Source organism: Cydia pomonella, chromosome 13, assembly GCF_033807575.1.
Source record: "Cydia pomonella isolate Wapato2018A chromosome 13, ilCydPomo1, whole genome shotgun sequence".
In the NCBI taxonomy this organism is placed as follows: Eukaryota; Metazoa; Arthropoda; class Insecta; order Lepidoptera; family Tortricidae; genus Cydia; species Cydia pomonella.
Genome location: NC_084715.1, coordinates 19,439,498 through 19,457,957, shown reverse-complemented (window position 1 = coordinate 19,457,957; position 18,460 = coordinate 19,439,498). Strand labels below are relative to the sequence as shown.

Here is an 18,460-nt window from a genome sequence, read left to right as displayed (position 1 = left end):
GAAAATACAGGGTGTTTGGTGCATCGTTAGCCAAAAAAAATTGGAGGATTGCTGGAGTTATTTTCTATCACCTTACGCCCTCTAAAAAATTCTTGGGCCCACGTATAATTTTTTTTTCGTTTTTCTTGTAATTTATGAAAAATCTTCAGGGCCGATATGCTTAAACTTCATTAAAAAAATAAGTAAGTGATAAAAAGATGCAATTTTTACTGCATCGTAATCTCTAACGTTGCACGGCTCGAATAATGTTAAATTTACTGACATGTAACGTCTAATTTTTTTTTTATTGGCCCTCAAATGTTTACAACGTGTAAAAATTTAGTCTAATGTCAACTTTGATTTGCAATGAAAAAAAAAATTAAAGAGACAGCGGTCTTAAAACTGTTTAAAAAAAACTGTGTTTTGTGTTCTTTCTAACGATGTACAATTATCTTCAAAAAACCTTTCATAAACTTCATTTTTTTCACGATTTAGTAACGAACGCAACGGTAAAGTTATCGTGATTCAAACATTGACACTGTTCCCTTTTGCTGCCAGCTTTGAAGTCCCCATTTTCTTTCAACACACAGGTTGAGCTACAGGTTGTAAAGATTTGAAACTTATCTTTCGTAAATTTGGACGTCAAGGTCAACTTTCACAAATTTGAGCGTAAGCGATTAGGCATGATAAGATAAGAAAAAAATCATGAAAACAACACGTGCGAAGCAGGTAAAGACTGCTATCTCTCTCTTACACAGCCAGCTCAATTAAGTGCAGTTGTCTTTTTGTGTTGAACTGAAAGATGACCTTGAACTTAAAGTCCAAGTTTATGACAGGTTTCTTTTTGAGATAATTGGGTATTGGCAGAAAGACCGTGATTTCATAACTCTGACTTCTTTCTAACACGATGTACAATAATCCCAAAACACCTTTCATGAACTTCTTCAGATTTTGGGAAATGAAGGCATCATGGAATTGTCGACATGCAATAAAAAAAAAACATTTTTTTTGTAAGCTTTCAAGTTTTTATTATTAAATCAAATCTTTTACACTACAAATCTTGCTCGAACTGACGACCTTCGTTGCGAATGCATGCGTAGCACATGTTTCTTATTTCGACCGTAGTTGTTCGCATTCGGATTTCTCCTTTGATCACATCAAACGCCGCCAATATCCGCTGGGACAAATCTTCTGGTGATTCTACTTCCGTTGCGTAGACGAGTTCCTTTGCCCGTACCCAGATGTGAAAGTCCAATGGAGTTAGGTCCGGGGACCGTGGGGGCCATGGAATGGGGCCGTCTCTTCCAATCCATGAATTAGGGAAAGCGTTGTCTAGGTGCTCCCTGACTGTTATCCTCCAGTGTGCGGGACAACCATCTTGTTGAAAAACGATACGCCTATCTTCATTGAAATGAGGTACATCAGCTAGTAATTCAGGTAGATCATGTTGTAAAAAATGAAGGTAGTTGTCTCCATTCAAATTATCGGGTAGGAAGTGTGGCCCAATCACTTGATCGCCAATAACTCCCGCCCATACATTGAAGCCGTATCTTCTCTGGAAACCTCTAGCTCTTTTCACGTGTGGATTTTCATTTATCGGCGACCAGTGGTGCAGGTTGTGTAAATTCAGTATCCCCTCTCGTGTAAATTTGGACTCGTCTGTCCAAAGAATGCTTCTTAAAAAGTCACGGTCCTCTAAATCCGTGTGCAGCAATAAACGACAAAACCGGACACGATTTCCAAAGTCGTTATCTTCAAGACCTGCAAAGAAAGAAAGACAAATAAGAATCTGACAAGGTTTGTGAAATGGAATGTGGGGTAATTAGGTACATACACGATAACGTAAAGGACACAGTGACGTTACGTTTCGAAGTCAATAACAGCAAAATAAACGCGAAAAGCGAGGTTCAGTTCTCTAGTCAATTGGTATGGACTAAAAGTAATTCTAGCGTTTAATACCTTGGACTGGAGTGTAGTGAAATGCGTGCATGTTGTTTTGGCGAAGAACTTTCCACACCTTCCAGATTGAAATTTCCAGTTGTCCAGCTACATCTCTGATGCTCTTATTCGGGTCTTCTTCCATTATGGCTAAGATCCTTTCATCAACTGCAACATTGTGTCGAACCACAATTCCTCTCGGTTCATTTACGTTCAAATTACCAGTTTCCCTTAAGCGTCGGTAAGTGTTTTGAAACGTATTGCGGTTTGGTAAGCGTCTATTGGGGAATCGTTCCTTGTAGATTCTTTGCGCTGCTCGTGCTACACCATCAGCTTTACCGTATGCCATCAACATGTCCGCATACTCTTCATTCGTAAAGGCAGCCATTTTTGAACGATCAAAACTCAACAAAACAGAGATTAACAAAAACAACAGAAAACTAACAAAAAAACAACAGTACTAAGATCGCAAATGCTTCAACCACAAGAGACAGTCAAATCACGACTAATGTCTAATTGATACCACCACCACCCCCCAGGTTCATCTTTGCTGGGTTCTTGGGTTAAACGTCGAGTAAAAGAGAGAGACAACTGCACTTAATTGTGCTGTGTAAGAGAGAGATAGCAGTCTTTACCTGCTTCGCACGTGTTGTTTTCATGATTTTTTCCTTATGTTATCATGCCTAATCGCTTACGCTCAAATTTGTGAAAGTTGACCTTGAAGTCCAAATTTACGAAAGATAAGTTTCAAATCTTTACAACCTGTAGATCAACCTGTGTGTTGAAAGAAAATGGGGACTTCAAAGCTGTCAGCAAAAGGGAACAGTGTCAATGTTTGAATCTCGATAACTTTACTGTTGCGTTCGTTACTAAATCGTGAAAAAAAATGAAGTTTATGAAAGGTTTTTTTAAGATAATTGTACATCGTTAGAAAGAACACAAAACACAGTTTTTTTTAAAACAGTTTCAAGACCGCCGTCTGTTTAATTTTTTTTTTCATTTCAAATCAAAGTTGACTTTAGACTAAATTTTTACACGTTGTAAACATTTGAGGGCCAATAAAAAAAAAATTAGACGTTACGTGTCAGTAAATTTGATATTATTCGAGCCGTGCAACGTTAGAGATTACGATGCAGTAAAAATTGCATCTCTTTATCACTTACTTATTTTTTTAATCAAGTTTAAGCATATCGGCCCTGAAGATTTTTCATAAATTACAAGAAAAACGAAAAAAAATTATACGTGGGCCCAAGATTTTTTTAGAGGGCTTAAGGTGATAGAAAATAACCCCAGCAATCCTCCAATTTTTTTTGGCTAACGATGCACCAAACACCCTGTAGAACCAGGTAACAACAGGGTAAATAACTATGATATTTCATCTTAAATGTAAAAGATAACCTTTTATCGCAATAGAAATAAAAATAAAACCTACACAATTCAAGTCAACCCGTTTCTGTTATTGATTCAGCAAAAAGTCAATACGGCATATTGCTATAAGCAGAATCGAGCGCAGTTATGAAACGCTATTACGACTATGCGCTTGCGATGTTTTTTGTGTATTACTCAGACTGCACAGATACCGCATTATGATTTATAAAACGAATACAAAAAGCGCTAGGTCACTATACATAGGTGCAATTTCACCTGTAAAACCAAGACTTTGCCTAAGAAGCATGAGCAAAGCATGAATATTGGGAGCTCGAAAACAATATAACAAAATTCCACAAGCAATAAAATCAATAGCAAAACCTAAATCATATGAAACCGCCTTAAATAATTATTTATTAGATAAAAGTTATTATTCTTTGCAGGAGTTTTTTGAAGATAACTTTCCGACAAAATAGAATGCTAGTTTTTTTTAAGGTTTATTTTTACCTACATATCTGTGCAATGTAATTAATAATATTAGTTTTAAGTATAAGTACTTATTGTATAAGAATAAATTGCTGTGCCCTTACAGGGTCTGTATTCATTGTAATATATGAGCAATAAAGATGTTATGAGTTAATACAAAAGGTAATCGCACAAGCATGACGACCCGGATTCAAATCCTGGTAAGCATTCATTCGTGTGATCATCACGGATATTTATTCCTGAGTTATTTATGTTTCCTATTCCAATATATATACCGGGCGTTTCCTGTAACACGAGCAAATAATTAAACCATATATTGTACTCCTAAAACGATATAACTTTTGATTGACAACTTTTAAAAATTATGAAATCTTTAGATTTTAACTTTTTCATACAAATGTAATATTATTTTCAATGTACGCTTACATCAGTTTGTTTGACGTTGCTAGTCACGCTTTAAATATAACGAAATTCGCAATACATTGCGTCTTAGAATTAACTTCAATGTGTAATAAAAATCAACACACAAGTTATTTTTCAAAGTTGTTGAACAAATGTTGGTCAGTGTGAGGAGTACAGCCTGCAGTTTAATTTATTGCCCCTGTTACAGGAAACACCCGGTATATAATATGTGTTTATGTATATTTATATTAGATATAATTAGACTATGTTGCTAATTTATTTCGTGGTTTGTTATCGTTGGAAGGGAAGATGCAACATTTTCCCAATGTTGCATCTTCCCTTTACATGGCAAGCGTAAGTGAAGCAACCACACAACGCAAAAACAAACCACGCATTAAATTGACCGATTTAAGCAAAAATAAACAAACATTACTAACGGCCCCATTCGAAGAATGATTAAGACACGTTTAAGATCTTGGAAAGATCTTTATAAGATCGATAACTAAACGACATGTCAAAATTGACGTTTATTTCGATTCCGCTGTGATCCCAATAAGATCTATCTACAATATTTCTAACGTCAAAGTGACATTGGTTGCCCGAATCGAGCTGCTTCTGTCAATTATACGAGAAACTGAACTTATCTAAACCAGAACTTATCGTTATCGTATTTCATTCTTCGAATCGGGCCGTAAGAATAAGTGTATTTGTAACGTAGCAGGAACTTCCAGTTAGATACACCTAATCCGCTGACTTCTTTATTAACTCGCTAATAACTCTATTTCCTGCTCAAAATGTATATATGAAAATATATACCGTTTAGGATTATTACTTGCTATTACAACCTGTTATGTTGTATCATCAATTATTCATCAGTCAGTTGTAGTTTTATACAATAGCCAATTCCATTCTGAATATTCCTTGATTGAGCTACGCGTTGAACTCTTTTGTATGAAACATTAGACGACAATTATATCGTGAGTTATACACGCTTACTAGCTTATATGAAACCAGGGGTCTTGTTATATGGACGATTAAGCACGTGGCGAAAACAGAATATAATGAAACTCTCACTTTTTTCACTTTAACGAAACAAGTCTAATCCCATTAGCTCTTAAATGAAATATGCCTTTGTTATGAGCTTAGAAACTTAAGCGGGCATGTAAAAGTCGTTGCTAAATTAAAAAAATACAATTGTAATGTAGTGTAATGTACTTACTTATTAGTTATGTTTGAATACAATCGTTTCACATGGAAACACTAGCAAATTGTTCTACGTAGGCAATGAAAGTTAATAAAATTGATATGTAATATTAATTCAACATCAACGCTTACAAATCTTATATTTTAAAGTGGAAGGACTCGAATTAAGTTTTTAATGTAGAATTTAGGTTTCTAAGTAATCATTTACTGGACTTTCAAAATATTCTTGACTTAATTTACAATTGAATTCAGAGGTAATAAAATCGTAACATAAGTATGACATACTCGTAGTAATAGTGTTCTAGATTATTTTAGGTTCTTACTTCTTTTTCGCTTATCATAACGTTGCTCTTAATAATCATAATTTTGTAACAGATTGAAACTATTTATATCGAGAGATCGGGACCGATTTTCAGCCATAAGTCATATCCAGAAACTATAGTCTGTTCTTTTATTCCGTAGACTACGAGTAAAATGACAACCACAAATGTCAAACGCAGAAATAATGTGACCAGCTGAAAACACATAGTGCTGATCTTTGATTTCGGTTTGTGAACAACCGATAAATATTAAATTAATTTTAGATCCAAAATAAACAATTAATAAAATCTACTCACTACATAATAAGAAGTAAACTTTCTAAATGCCTCAAAATGGTGTTACATGTCTATATAAGTAACTCCCAATAGTTTATTTTCGGTTAGTACCGGTTGTAGCACATCACTATTTATAAGACGTAAAAAACCAGCAACACATGAAATGTCATTTTAGTCTACGGGATAAAAAAAGACTATAGGTTTCAGTATCCTTAACCCTTTCACCGGCAAAGACTGAACTAACGCGCTCGGCTATAGCCCAATATGATCTTCGTGTATTCCGACAAAGTTTACAGTAAACGCGACGCTCACGATATACGTGTTCAAAACGTTAACTTCTGGGATACAAAGAGACCACTATATACCCATTTCCATACCGCAGTAAAGTCAGCTTGACCAAAACAATGGACAGTAGGCTCAGGAGCAAAACAAATGCACGTCGGAATGCGAAGAGGCGGGCTACAGCCAAGGACGAGCCTCTTACTGCGCTACCAGCAGCAAGTACAATTCACATACTCGTACCTACATTCTCTCATGAGGTATAGACAAAAAATAGCAGTGATTATTTCAGAGAGTGGCTATTTTTTCAGTGTATTGATATTTCGTAAAAGAACTAGTGTCCCTTCTTGAGTTACAGGAAAAGAAAAAATAACTTGTTGACCTACTCGAAGTTAAGTCATTATTAGTTGGTTGGTTAGGTTAGGTTAGCTATGACTCAACATTATTGGTTGGTTGCGCACTATACTTTTTACTCACATGGGTATATATTTATATCTTATTGTTACTAAACATATTTGTAAACAAACATATGGAGAACAGAACCCCTAGTGTAAATTTATTCGATAGCGTGACGTGACGCATGCGTTTGTGTTAAGTCTCATTTTGTATGGGATTTAGAAACAGCGCGCCAAGCGGAAAGTTTTGGAAACTCGAAATTCCATACTTAACGCGAACGCGTACGTCACGTTTCGCTATCAAAAAAATTTACACTAGAGGTACTGGTGTCTGAAATAAATATTTTCCTTTTTTTTCTGAATCTCTTTCATGGCTACATTTGTGGTAATTTGTAATGCAATTTCCAGTTATCGATCGGATGGAAATAAAGGACCTCTAACAAATAACCGCCAGTAAGTTTTGTAAAAAAAGAAATACAAACTGTATTTTTGTTGTTAATAAAAAAATGTTAAATTACATAAATATATAATTAAAATCACAAATATAACTTGGTTGTACATAACTTAGTACAATTGCGCAACATTTACAGTAACTGGTTTACTTACTTAACGAAGTTAACTATTACTTAATTATGCTAAACAAGTCTTATACGGCTTTCAATTAGGTTTTTATATGTTTCTAAATTGATTAAGTACTTTATTTTTATTACTGTCCTGTCCTAAAATTGCGTGCGTATGACTTATTAATTAATTAGGTAAGTAAATAATGTCCAATTCGATTATAATGCAACAGATATCTAGATTGAATATATAGGTATATATGTATCTTCTTCCAGTGTATCCCATAGCTTGCTACTCTAAAGGTGATACATTTGCATGATTATAATGATTATATATATTTACAACTATTTTGTATGTATTTTATATATTAATTTAATTATCATATTATCAGTGAACATTTAAGACCTGCCAAATAAAGGAGTAAATTAATTTAAATGAAATACTGACTCTTATAAAAATTAAGTAGCTTAATAATAGACAAATACAGCTAGGTATAGGAATTATAGAATGCTTACATTTTGTAGGTAACAGGAATCCTTTTGAACTTTAGAGAACTCTGATGTCAATCTGATGTTAATTTGACCGTACCTATTGCACGCATTTGCGACCCCGGCCGACTACTACAAGTAATGTCAAATCTATATAATATTTTATAATATAATGCCGCTATTGCCCTAATTGCCTCCGGCTCTTAAATATCATAATAGATATTTTCAATCAACCATTATAGAGAAATATATAGCCAGTCACACAAATTTATCAGTAGAAAAAGGCGCGAAATTCAAATTTTGCTATGGAACGACAACCCTTAGTCGCTTTTTCGTACTGACAAAAATGGCTTGACAGACTACCTATATTAAACATTCATAATTTTGCGTATAGACCCGTTAGTGCTCCTTATATTACACATAATCGTGGTAAAAATATGCAAATAATATTTTATTCATAAACCAGTGGAGAAATCTTCGCAAATCGAATTCGGTGAAAATGCGGGTTCGCCGTCACAACCAGTTTGTTACTCAACTGCTTTCTTCGAAAAATTCGTTACGAACCCATTACGAACCTATTAATTATTAACGTGGCCCATAGGGACTATTATGTCATAAATTTATACTATAGCGAATTTATTCTAAATTTAAGTATGAAACTATTCTAATCGTTTTTAAGAGGATGTGCCCTACAGCTATTAAGTCTTAGTAAGTAGTTAGTATATTTATAGTTAAGTATTTAGTAATTATGCGAATTGATTAGATGTCGTAATCAGAGACATTATCGTTATTTTTAGTTTAATTAAAGCAGCGAAGTGTAAACTCGATAATACATCAAAATAATTAATTTGTTGATGTAGGTAACTGACATCATAAATGTATTTCTTTCGTGCAAAAATGTCATTGGAACACATTCGGAATGTTTACCGGGTTCGCTGTGTAAACGCACTTAAAGTTTTTTTATGCGTTTTTCAGTAAATACTCGACGTCCGTCGATACGAAGTAAAAGGAATCCGTAGAGGTCATTAGTAGTAAATGTAAAATTTGTTTACAAAGGTTTAGAAATTATGATATGAAATAATGAGGATAAACACTTACCATTTTGAAAATCGTGCCGGTTTTACTCCTGTCAAAATTTCCCATAACGTGAAACTCACAAATCCTGAATAAAGTTTCTTGTTAATATTTCTGGCACAAATGTTTCTATCACATCATTCACAACACTAAATACGAATCGACACAAACAACACTGGCCGATAAACGCGCATCCACGTAAAAAGTAAAAATTAAAAAAGTCAAGTCGCGTTCGTTCGATGTTCAAATTCAAATTTGGCGGGAGCGTCGACTCGCGCAGACGGCGCGCCACAGACTGGCAAGATGGTGGTTTTTTTGACGGTTCACACGAGCCGATTCACTTTCTACGACCTTACGTTGTATGCGACTTGTAATAATTAAGCATAAAGTTTTACGTAACGAGGCGATGTAATCCTCGTCAGCTTCGATTTCCGCCAAATTATTTTTTGTTGCAATTTTGGGAGCGTCTTTGCTTCCCGGTGGCGTAATGACAATAGAAGGCCTACTTTAAATTTTACACCTTTTGTTTTTCTATTGTTTTTACCAATTATTCCTTGAAAATGTGTGTATTACCTATTTACTCATTATTTACAAACAACTATTGTTAATTTATAGCTTTGCGTTCACACTTTTGCAGAAACTGGCTAACTGTAACGTGAACGTCAGCCAACAACTTTACTTGGATGTTAAATTGTGGAAAAAACAGCATTCTTTTACCTACCTAAAGTAGACTACTTTTATTTTACAATTCTGAATATCTGTCTAGTCTAGGGAGTTTTTAATTCGAATGGTTAGTTTACTGTAGAATGCAGATTTATTGAATTTAAAATGAATGTTGTTATTGTACTTAGTCAGGCCATAAATTCTATCACAAAGATTTTGACTGTTTAAAAAGCTATAAGTAGAGATCCCTTATTATTCATATATATGGGTTGAAAGCTTATTTAATGCCGACTTACTTACATTACAATATAATTTAATGTCATTTGCTGTCTCAGTTTTGCACAATTCTATGTAATATTCGGAAAAAATGTTATAAAAATATGCAGAAAATACGCGACCTGTTCAAGGCTATTTTGATCCCTATTTATTTATTTCTCTTTTTTACATAGTTGAATCTTACATAAAACAAAATCTGGATCTTTTATCTTTCTTAAAATATATAATTCATGTGTATTGGTATTGTGAAAATTGCAACTGCACGTGTTTTATCAAACCTACTCGTTGGATGGCAGTCAAAAATTAGCGTGTCACTGAAAAGTGCCCTAAGTTTGAAGGGTATTAGCTGAAGTACAGACCTGACGAAGAACTAAATGCTGGTGATAAAATAACGTTCGCATAAAGTCGTTTCATACAAATAAACAATTGTACATATTTTATTAATGTGACACTGATTTGTACCCCCTTTTGTAAACTATATTTTTTCTCAATTCAGCCGCGTAGTCGCGTCTAACGACGCGTAGACGCAATCTAAATTATATTACAGTTTGATCTGTATAAAACAAGCTTTCAAATCATAGCAAACTTTTTTATTAAAAGCTTTGTATTACATTTTATCAGTCAAAATCTTGTTGACAGAACTTATGAGCTAAGTCATATTAAAAATGCATGTTGATCCCAACTAAAGTAATTTGATTTTTAATCTAGGTTGAGTAAAACATTATTTTCAGGGTCCAAATTGAAACCTGGACCCCAGATCCTGGACCTTTATCTGCTTTTGAGGATTGGCTGGTAGAGATTTCTTTATGACATGGTCCAAAACGTTACTAAAAAATTAAGTAAACTATCACAGTAGGAATGTCGCCCCAAAATATTCGAACAGGAAGGTCGCATCAAGACAAATATGCAACAATGACGTTTTGCAGACGTGAGGTTGTGACAAGGTTGTTGTTGGCGACATTCTCCTGCGATGCAAGTCATGCAAGGCTTTAGAGTTCGATAGGCTAATTAAGATATTATAATAAGCATGTTCTGTTCTGTGTTAGCTCATAATGTTGCTGAATGCATTAAACGTTCATCAATTTCTTATATATATATTATAATTCAGCCTATATACATCCCACTGCTGGGCACAGCCTCCTCTCATGCGCGAGAGGGCTTGGCTACAGTCCACGCTTCGCTAGCCCAATGCGAATTGAGGACTTCACATACACCTTTAAATTTCTTCGCAGATGTATGCATTGCAAGTTTCCTTACGATGTTTTCCTTCACCGAATAGCTAGTAGTAATTATCAAATGATATTTCGTACATCTTAGTTCCGAATAACTCATTCGTATGAGCCAGGATTTGAACCCAGGACCTCCGGATTGAAAATCTGACGTCATATTCACTCGGCCACCACCGCTTCATCAATTCAATTTCTTATTTATTTATTTTTATGTACGGAGCTTACATGGAAAAACTCAGAACTGATCATCATCATCATTACATATGCATACTTTGACAGTCGAACTGAATTTAACAATAAAACTGCGCATACCCGCTTTAGGCTACTCTCCCCTAGGTAACTACTACAAATATGCAAGTTATGTCTAAAAGTTGCAAATTTTCTAGGAATATTCGGGAAATCATGGATTTCATATTTTGAAATTGGAATGTTTTAATCTCCATTAAAAGCTATAAGAAGTTTCAAAATCTTAATGTGTACATTCGTAAGTCTAACTCTAACACAAAATAAGTTCCCAAATCCGAAGTCCCATATGACCTACCGGGAAACGCAAAATTGAAATTTAGTTATCTGCCTCTTTATCACTCGAGAGTGATGGAGAGGTTAGATAACGAAATTTCAATTCTCTTGTTTCGCGGTAGACGCTCAGATTGTGATGGATTCTGGTAGTGGCGCCCCCTACGCAGAGTTTCACGTAATATAGGGAATATCAATTTCAAAGTACCTACCTGTTCTAATTCGGAAAACTATAAAACACAACAGGACTTTTATCTTACGTTTATGTTAGCCTGCTTAGACTAACATACGAGAGCACGTGGCCCTTCTCTCGGCCAATCCATGTCGGTTAGCCTTCAATGTGTTCTAGATTGACGCGTGACCGCGGCAAAAACTGTGGGGATTACATTCACAACGCCAGTTCGCCACAAGTCGTCCAATAAGTCTGACCTCTGGGGGCCTAGCCAAGTGAGTCATTTGCGCTGCGACAGCGAACAGCTGTCTCTCTATCACTCTTCCAAATAGAGAAACAGATGGCGTTTCGTTTTCGTAGTGCAAATGATTGTCATCTTAGAGAAAGAGAATTAAGATCATACAACGGTTTTGTTACAAAAATACTATTATTTTCGTAGTCTACATCTAGCATCAAGTAACGGAACTCTTAGTACTGCTACTCGATAATGGATGTCGCGGGAAACGAAAAGTCTAATGCTCAACGATTTTCAGCTAATATTATAACCAGAGTAACCGTAACTCTATTTTCAACTCCTACGTATACTCTGGTTATAATATTTGCTGAAAATCGTTGAGCATTAGACTTTTTGTTTGCCCCGTTGTATGGAGTGAGCACTCTTGGTCTTCTTAATTCTCTTTGTCTTAGGTATGCCTCCTTTAGCTTAATCCTTAAATCGACAGAAAACACGGAAAACACTGGTTAAGAAAAAATACAAAAAGAGGGTCAAAAGACTCAGTGTCCAGTATTTTAAACATTGCAGAATTAAGTGCCAGCGTGAGCTACACGTAGAACCGTAGCGAGAAGGCGACGAACAGAGAACCCGCCAAGCGAGCCGCCGGTAGTCAATGTGTTAAAATGTAGACAAAATAATACAGTAATGTATTGTAGTGCTAAATATTAAATTCATTATTATTCATATCAAGAAAATTAAATAAGGCGTTTATCAAACCAACAAGAATATGGCGGTATACAAAATAATAAATAAATTGTTTATATCAGACCATCCGATCCATATTAGTATAGTTAGTTAATCAGAAAAACTTACATCCTATGTTAGTACTTACATAAAAACACTTTAACTACATGCGTGCAGAGAGGACCACGGGGCAAGATGGATTATTTAGCCCTGCCAATCACTACCTCAACCCAGTATTTTGTGAGGCGACAATCTACACGTTCGGACAAAGTCCTCAGGAGGCTGTTGCTACTGCCATGCACGCGCTTGAGCAGAGACGCTATTCTTTTACGCCTAATGGCGTAAAAGACAAAAGTCATCGTTTCGCGCCTCTGCAAACATGTCCGAAGCACTACAGTGCTTCGGCAGTTTTAACAGCATCCTTGTTGTTGTATTGAACTCTCAGCATGTTATAGACCCTTTGTGTAAATGTTGCCCACAGACTGTAAGTGTAAAAAGTTTGTGTGTTTGTGTATAGGTATAGAACGTAGTGATTATATGCTCTTTGGGTATAGGTACGAGTAGGGTCGGCAAAGTAAAAAAAAATACGTTGACTGTTCAACGTTCTGTATTCAAGTGAAGCTAGAATGATGATATTGAACGAATGACAGCTTGAGGGAATGAGTGAACGTATTGATGCAATGAATGAATGAATGGATGATTGAAAGGTAGACTTGGATTTTTGTAATATACCTAAGAGGTGGAAATATGATTGATTATTCGCTGCAGTTGGTAAAGACCAAATTTTTCGGCTGATATTTCGAAGTCGTCAAATGACGCGCCGCACACGAAGTGCGTTCAAAATAATTGTCTATCTATATAGTGATTGTCTCGGATAGTTAGGAGAAAATGCTTCGTGAATAGCACAGGAATGCTGCTCGCAACCGCACCTAACTCTTTCTAGACAATCGCATATGTGGTTTTTATTGAAGTGAGATTTGATAGACAACCGGACCACGACTTCTGAATTAATGTAAAAGAAACGGTTGGAATGTAGCTATGACAAAAGTATTCGTATGCCAGGTTAGTATTTAAAATTCTACTACCTACTTACTTAGGTTTTGCGGTAAGCAGTTGAAAACTTTCACACACGTCGTGAACGTTACGATACATTGTTTATCAATTGAAAAATCAGAAATAGACAAGACATAGTGGGCCTACATAGAAAATACGATCGCGTGAAAACAGAAACGTTGCGTTAGTACAGTTGTAACCGAAATTTCGTTAGTTTTGTTAATTGCTTCTGTATCGCTCTCGGATGGAGGCAGCATTTAGAAGCGGATAGTCGAACGAACAAACGAAAAATGATTGGCGATTATAGGATTTATCCACAGGTCGTGTGAAGGTTGAAAGCTGCGATGATCTTAAGGCCCGAGGCTTTGGCATCGAAATAAGAACAACGCGCGAACGCGCGATTCCCATTGAATTCAATTGTATATAGCAAACAAATAAAGATTTCTTATCGTACGTAAAAAATAAAACGAATGTATCCCTTGGGATTTATCTCTTAAAAGGATCGGCAATGCGCGGCACGGCATGTGGATATCAAAAGCTATCAGCACCCAAGAGCTACTTATAGTGTCCATCATAGAGGAACAATTCTAGGTCCATGGTGTCCACTCCTGCATAAGGTCGGCTGTACGCCTGTAAGTCCGTGCTCATCACACAAATAAATGCCCTTACCAGGATTTGAACCCGGGACCATCGGCTTCATAGGCAGGGTCACCACCCACTAGGACAGACAGGTCGTTGAGATAGGTAATGATGATTGATAAAAACTGCAACACAAGCCTTATTGAGCTTACTGTAGGACTTAGCCAATTTGTGTAATAATGTCCTATAATATTTATTTTTTATTTTATTTTATTTCCTTCTTCGGGCCCTTAACTAATCTCAAAATCAAATTTCATCTATTTCGGTGCAGATAATAAGCGTGAAGAGGTAACAGATGGACAGACTGACAAAGTTAATTTTGCATTCATAATACTACTAGTAAGGATTTTCATCCAAAAGTTATTTGGCTACACAATACTGATGATTCTCATCGAGTCATTGCACAAAGTGTACGTTCACGCTGTGTCGTTGACTCGGCAGGAATTTCGCATTAGCCTCTTCCATACCCTCGTCACGGATCTGTTATCTTCTGTAAAGCTCTCGCTACACTGGAGCATCGATACCTTTAATGAATGCACCTAAAGTAATAGTACCTACTACCTACATTACTCTAGCAACGTAACCTAACCGGGAAACGAAGGCTTCCAGGCCAAATAGATATAGATCGGCCGGCAACCCCGTTTCTCGCTAAGATTTGTATAGTGCTGTTCTCAAACTTGCAATGAAAAATATAGGTTGTCCATTTATTTTATTCATAGGTAGGGTTATACAGCTAAAAACATATTACGAAAACGAATCTACTACTACTTGATGGTTGGACGCCAAGACACGTCACAATTTGACGTTTAAAAACACGCACCGAATATGTAGTATTTCCGGACCTTATTACAAGTAAGTCATGTCAACATTTCATTGCAAGTTTGAGAAAAGATCATATGTATTCAATAAGTAGGTTGAGTATACAATAGTACGAGTATACAACTATACAGAATAAGTAACGTACCTTCATTTGTGTCATCTCTACCTTAGTAGGTCACCCTACCTGGGTAATAACCACGAAAATCGAAGTTCGTCGAGTAACTATATCTGTCACTCTAATTACGAATTACGAGCAACTATATCTATCACTTTAATTACCAATTTCGAGCAACTATACCTGTCACTCTAACTTCGGTGTTCGCGGTAGGCCCTCTGAAAGCATATACGAATGAGCCTACAAGCTGAGCCCCTACTGCTAACACCGAAATTCACAAATTGCGGGAATCTTTCTCTGTCACTCTAATTACGCCTTATTTGGAGTAAAAGAGAAAGATGCCCGCAATTTGCGAACTTCGGTGTTGGCGGTAGGCCACTCTGGGCATAAACTTGGCATTCTTTCTAAGTTTCTATGACGATTTATTTTTCATACCACCTCAGTGGCAAATAAACCTACGGTCGGTTGGAAAGCGATCACTGTACCCTATGGATGCTTGCACCTCCTACACCTGCCTCTTAATCGCCGCCAGCGGCCTAAGTATTGTCTCTGACTATAGTTCTGGAATTGTACAATTTTATTCCCGATACAAAGGACTCAAGGTGAATAGCTGAAGTTTTAATTTATGTAAAATGTAATTCTTATTTCGTTATCAATTCACTTGGTGTGCAAAGCCTAAGGTTACGCCTACACTGGTGACTCAGCAGTCTCCTTGCTAACAATGACGCTCCTGAGTGGAATACCGAGTGAATGAAAGTCATTTCTCTACATCAGTCAATTAGATACGTATACAATAAACAAACGGCGCTAACGAATGGTGTATCACATGTACTTACCTACACTACAGAGTGACAAAATAACACACAAAACACACAAAACAGAGACAAAATATGGTGTTTGTAAGATCATTTTAATAACCCACATTTATTTCTTCGTTTTTTTTTAACGATTACAAACTCGCTTAAAAGCAAGGCAAATAACAAAATTATAGTTACATATTTAAATTAATATACTCTGAAAAACCCACTATCTCAGTAGAATAAGGTGGGGTAATTGAATAATTAGAAAATCGAGGGACATTTATAGTAGGTGCTACTGGCCACCTTCCAATAACTGGCCTCTTCTACTAAAATGGCTAAAATAAGAATTTTATTTATTTATTTACACAATTCAAGTAAACCACATAACATTCGTTCTGAAAATTTACGTGGATTATGTGAAAATTAAACAGATTTTTTAGTGTAAGGTGTCCAGTTAATGGAATGTGGCCAGTAATAGACGATTTACCTATTATGGCTGTTATTGACCTCACTACTCGTGCGACTGTGTAAATCACGGACTTGTGTAAATAGGTGAATGAATATGAGTGAAAAAAATATGAGAACCATTTTTTTGATAATAAAACTCCCTCACGATTGATTTTTTTTCTATGATATAGGAGGCAAATGGCTAGACGAATCGCCTGACGGTAAGCGATTACCGCCGCCCATGGACACCTGCAATATCAGAGCGGTTGAAAGTGAAATTATTTTAATTTTATCCACTCACATGATTCCGATTTTAACGAAAGGTGCCCTGAATTGCTCTGCCATTTCGCAGATACGACGGCACAGTGTCGTGATATCTTCAAAAATCGATAACTTTGCTTCTGCTTAAGCATTTGGAATAATTCTTTCGGTTTTATAATGGTAAAGAAACAAAGAAATTTATTTTCTTACTTTAGCTATTTGCTGTTATAATAAAAATAATTATTAAAAATTCACGAAGTTTACCCAAAGGAATAATTTCCGAGTTATAGTAGAAAACTATTTTTAATAAAAAATCTAAATCGATAACGTATCTTTTTTTTGTATTCAATTTAAAGAAGGCTTAATAAGCTTTTAATTGATACTAAAAACCTTGATAGCTCACCTATAAAATTGCAGAGTAAAACTGATTCAAATTCTGATAAGGAACTTTCGAATTGCTCCACCTGGCGTGTAACTATGTGCTATGTTCGTGATTTTTTTTGTGGCTAATTTAGACACTGAAGTACAAAAATATAGTAAAAAACCGTTTAAGACACTAATTATCTTGAAATAAAATACACAATTTATGTAATTATCACAATGATAGTGGCTTTATAACTTAAAATAACAAAAGAGTATTTACATACGTACTAAACTTTGGTGTTTTTAAAACGGCCGATCACCAACAACCGAACTAACTTATAACTACACTAACACGTATAATATATACACCATAACATACACTTTACAACAAATTAAGCACAATAAGCAAATAGTAACTATTAACACATGAAATTATACTGATTACAAACGTAAATAAACAAACAAACTGACCTGCGCCATGTCAAAAACAAAGATGGCTACCTATTTAGGTCGGAGACACAACAGTCGCGCAGTGCAGATGTTCAACAGAAATAGGAACTTTTAACACATTCACTGCCAGACGAAAAACGGCAAGCTACCCCAGGATCCGGGCAATATAGCAAAGAAATATTAGTAAATAGAAATTATAAGTAAGTAGTAACAAACACCCCAAAACGCGTATGCAACGTCTAGTGTACCACATGCCTTACGATGTACAGAAATGCTTTAAGCAACCAGAGTTGCTGTGTTTGTACTTACAATTTTCCGTCACATGGTTTGTTCGCTAATCCTGGATAATACACAGTGATTTAATGCATTTTATTGTTTATTAATGTAATTTAATAATCGAACTATTTAATGACTATAGGTTGCTCAAGATATATTTGGTAATCATAGAAATCTAGGGCATTAAAATAGGAAACACGCGAAAAATCTACAGAGTTATTGGTTTGAAGTGAGATTTTATGGTCATCAATATTAAGTAGGTCTAAAATATAGTTTTAATCTAATAGACCAATAACGCGGAGTAATTTAATATATAATACTAACAGAAATATGTAAATTTGAATACTTACGGCATTTTAAAACACGCAGCAACTTTTAACACACGCACTTTTCCGAACAACTTGCAAAGTGACATAGATAAAAAATACTGTGGTTATGTCTATGTGGTTGAAACATTTTTTAAATATTGTCACGTTGGTATTCTGTGTTTTAATAATTGTTTACACCATATCTGTGCAGCCCTTCACAGATAAGAAATAAAAAACCGCATACACTCCGTTCGCAACTCGAGTTGCGACGATCATTTTAGAGGTGCGAAATGTTGAAACCTTAGTTGCTGGAATCATGTGAGTGGTTATGCAATTTTGTGCCTAT

At 35.6% G+C, this 18,460-nt stretch overlaps 1 protein-coding gene across 1 annotated transcript in view; it reads right to left on the bottom strand.

Moving 5' to 3' along the window:
- LOC133524502 (mucin-2) overlaps positions 1-9,052 on the bottom strand; it is a 157,134-nt gene extending 148,082 nt beyond the window's left edge. Inside the window, exon 1 of the mRNA XM_061860574.1 lies at positions 8,794-9,052. Within this exon, the coding sequence (XP_061716558.1) occupies positions 8,794-8,838 (45 nt within the window). The 5' untranslated portion in view covers positions 8,839-9,052. The remainder of the gene's footprint in view (positions 1-8,793) is intronic.
- Positions 9,053-18,460: the final 9,408 nt, after the last annotated feature.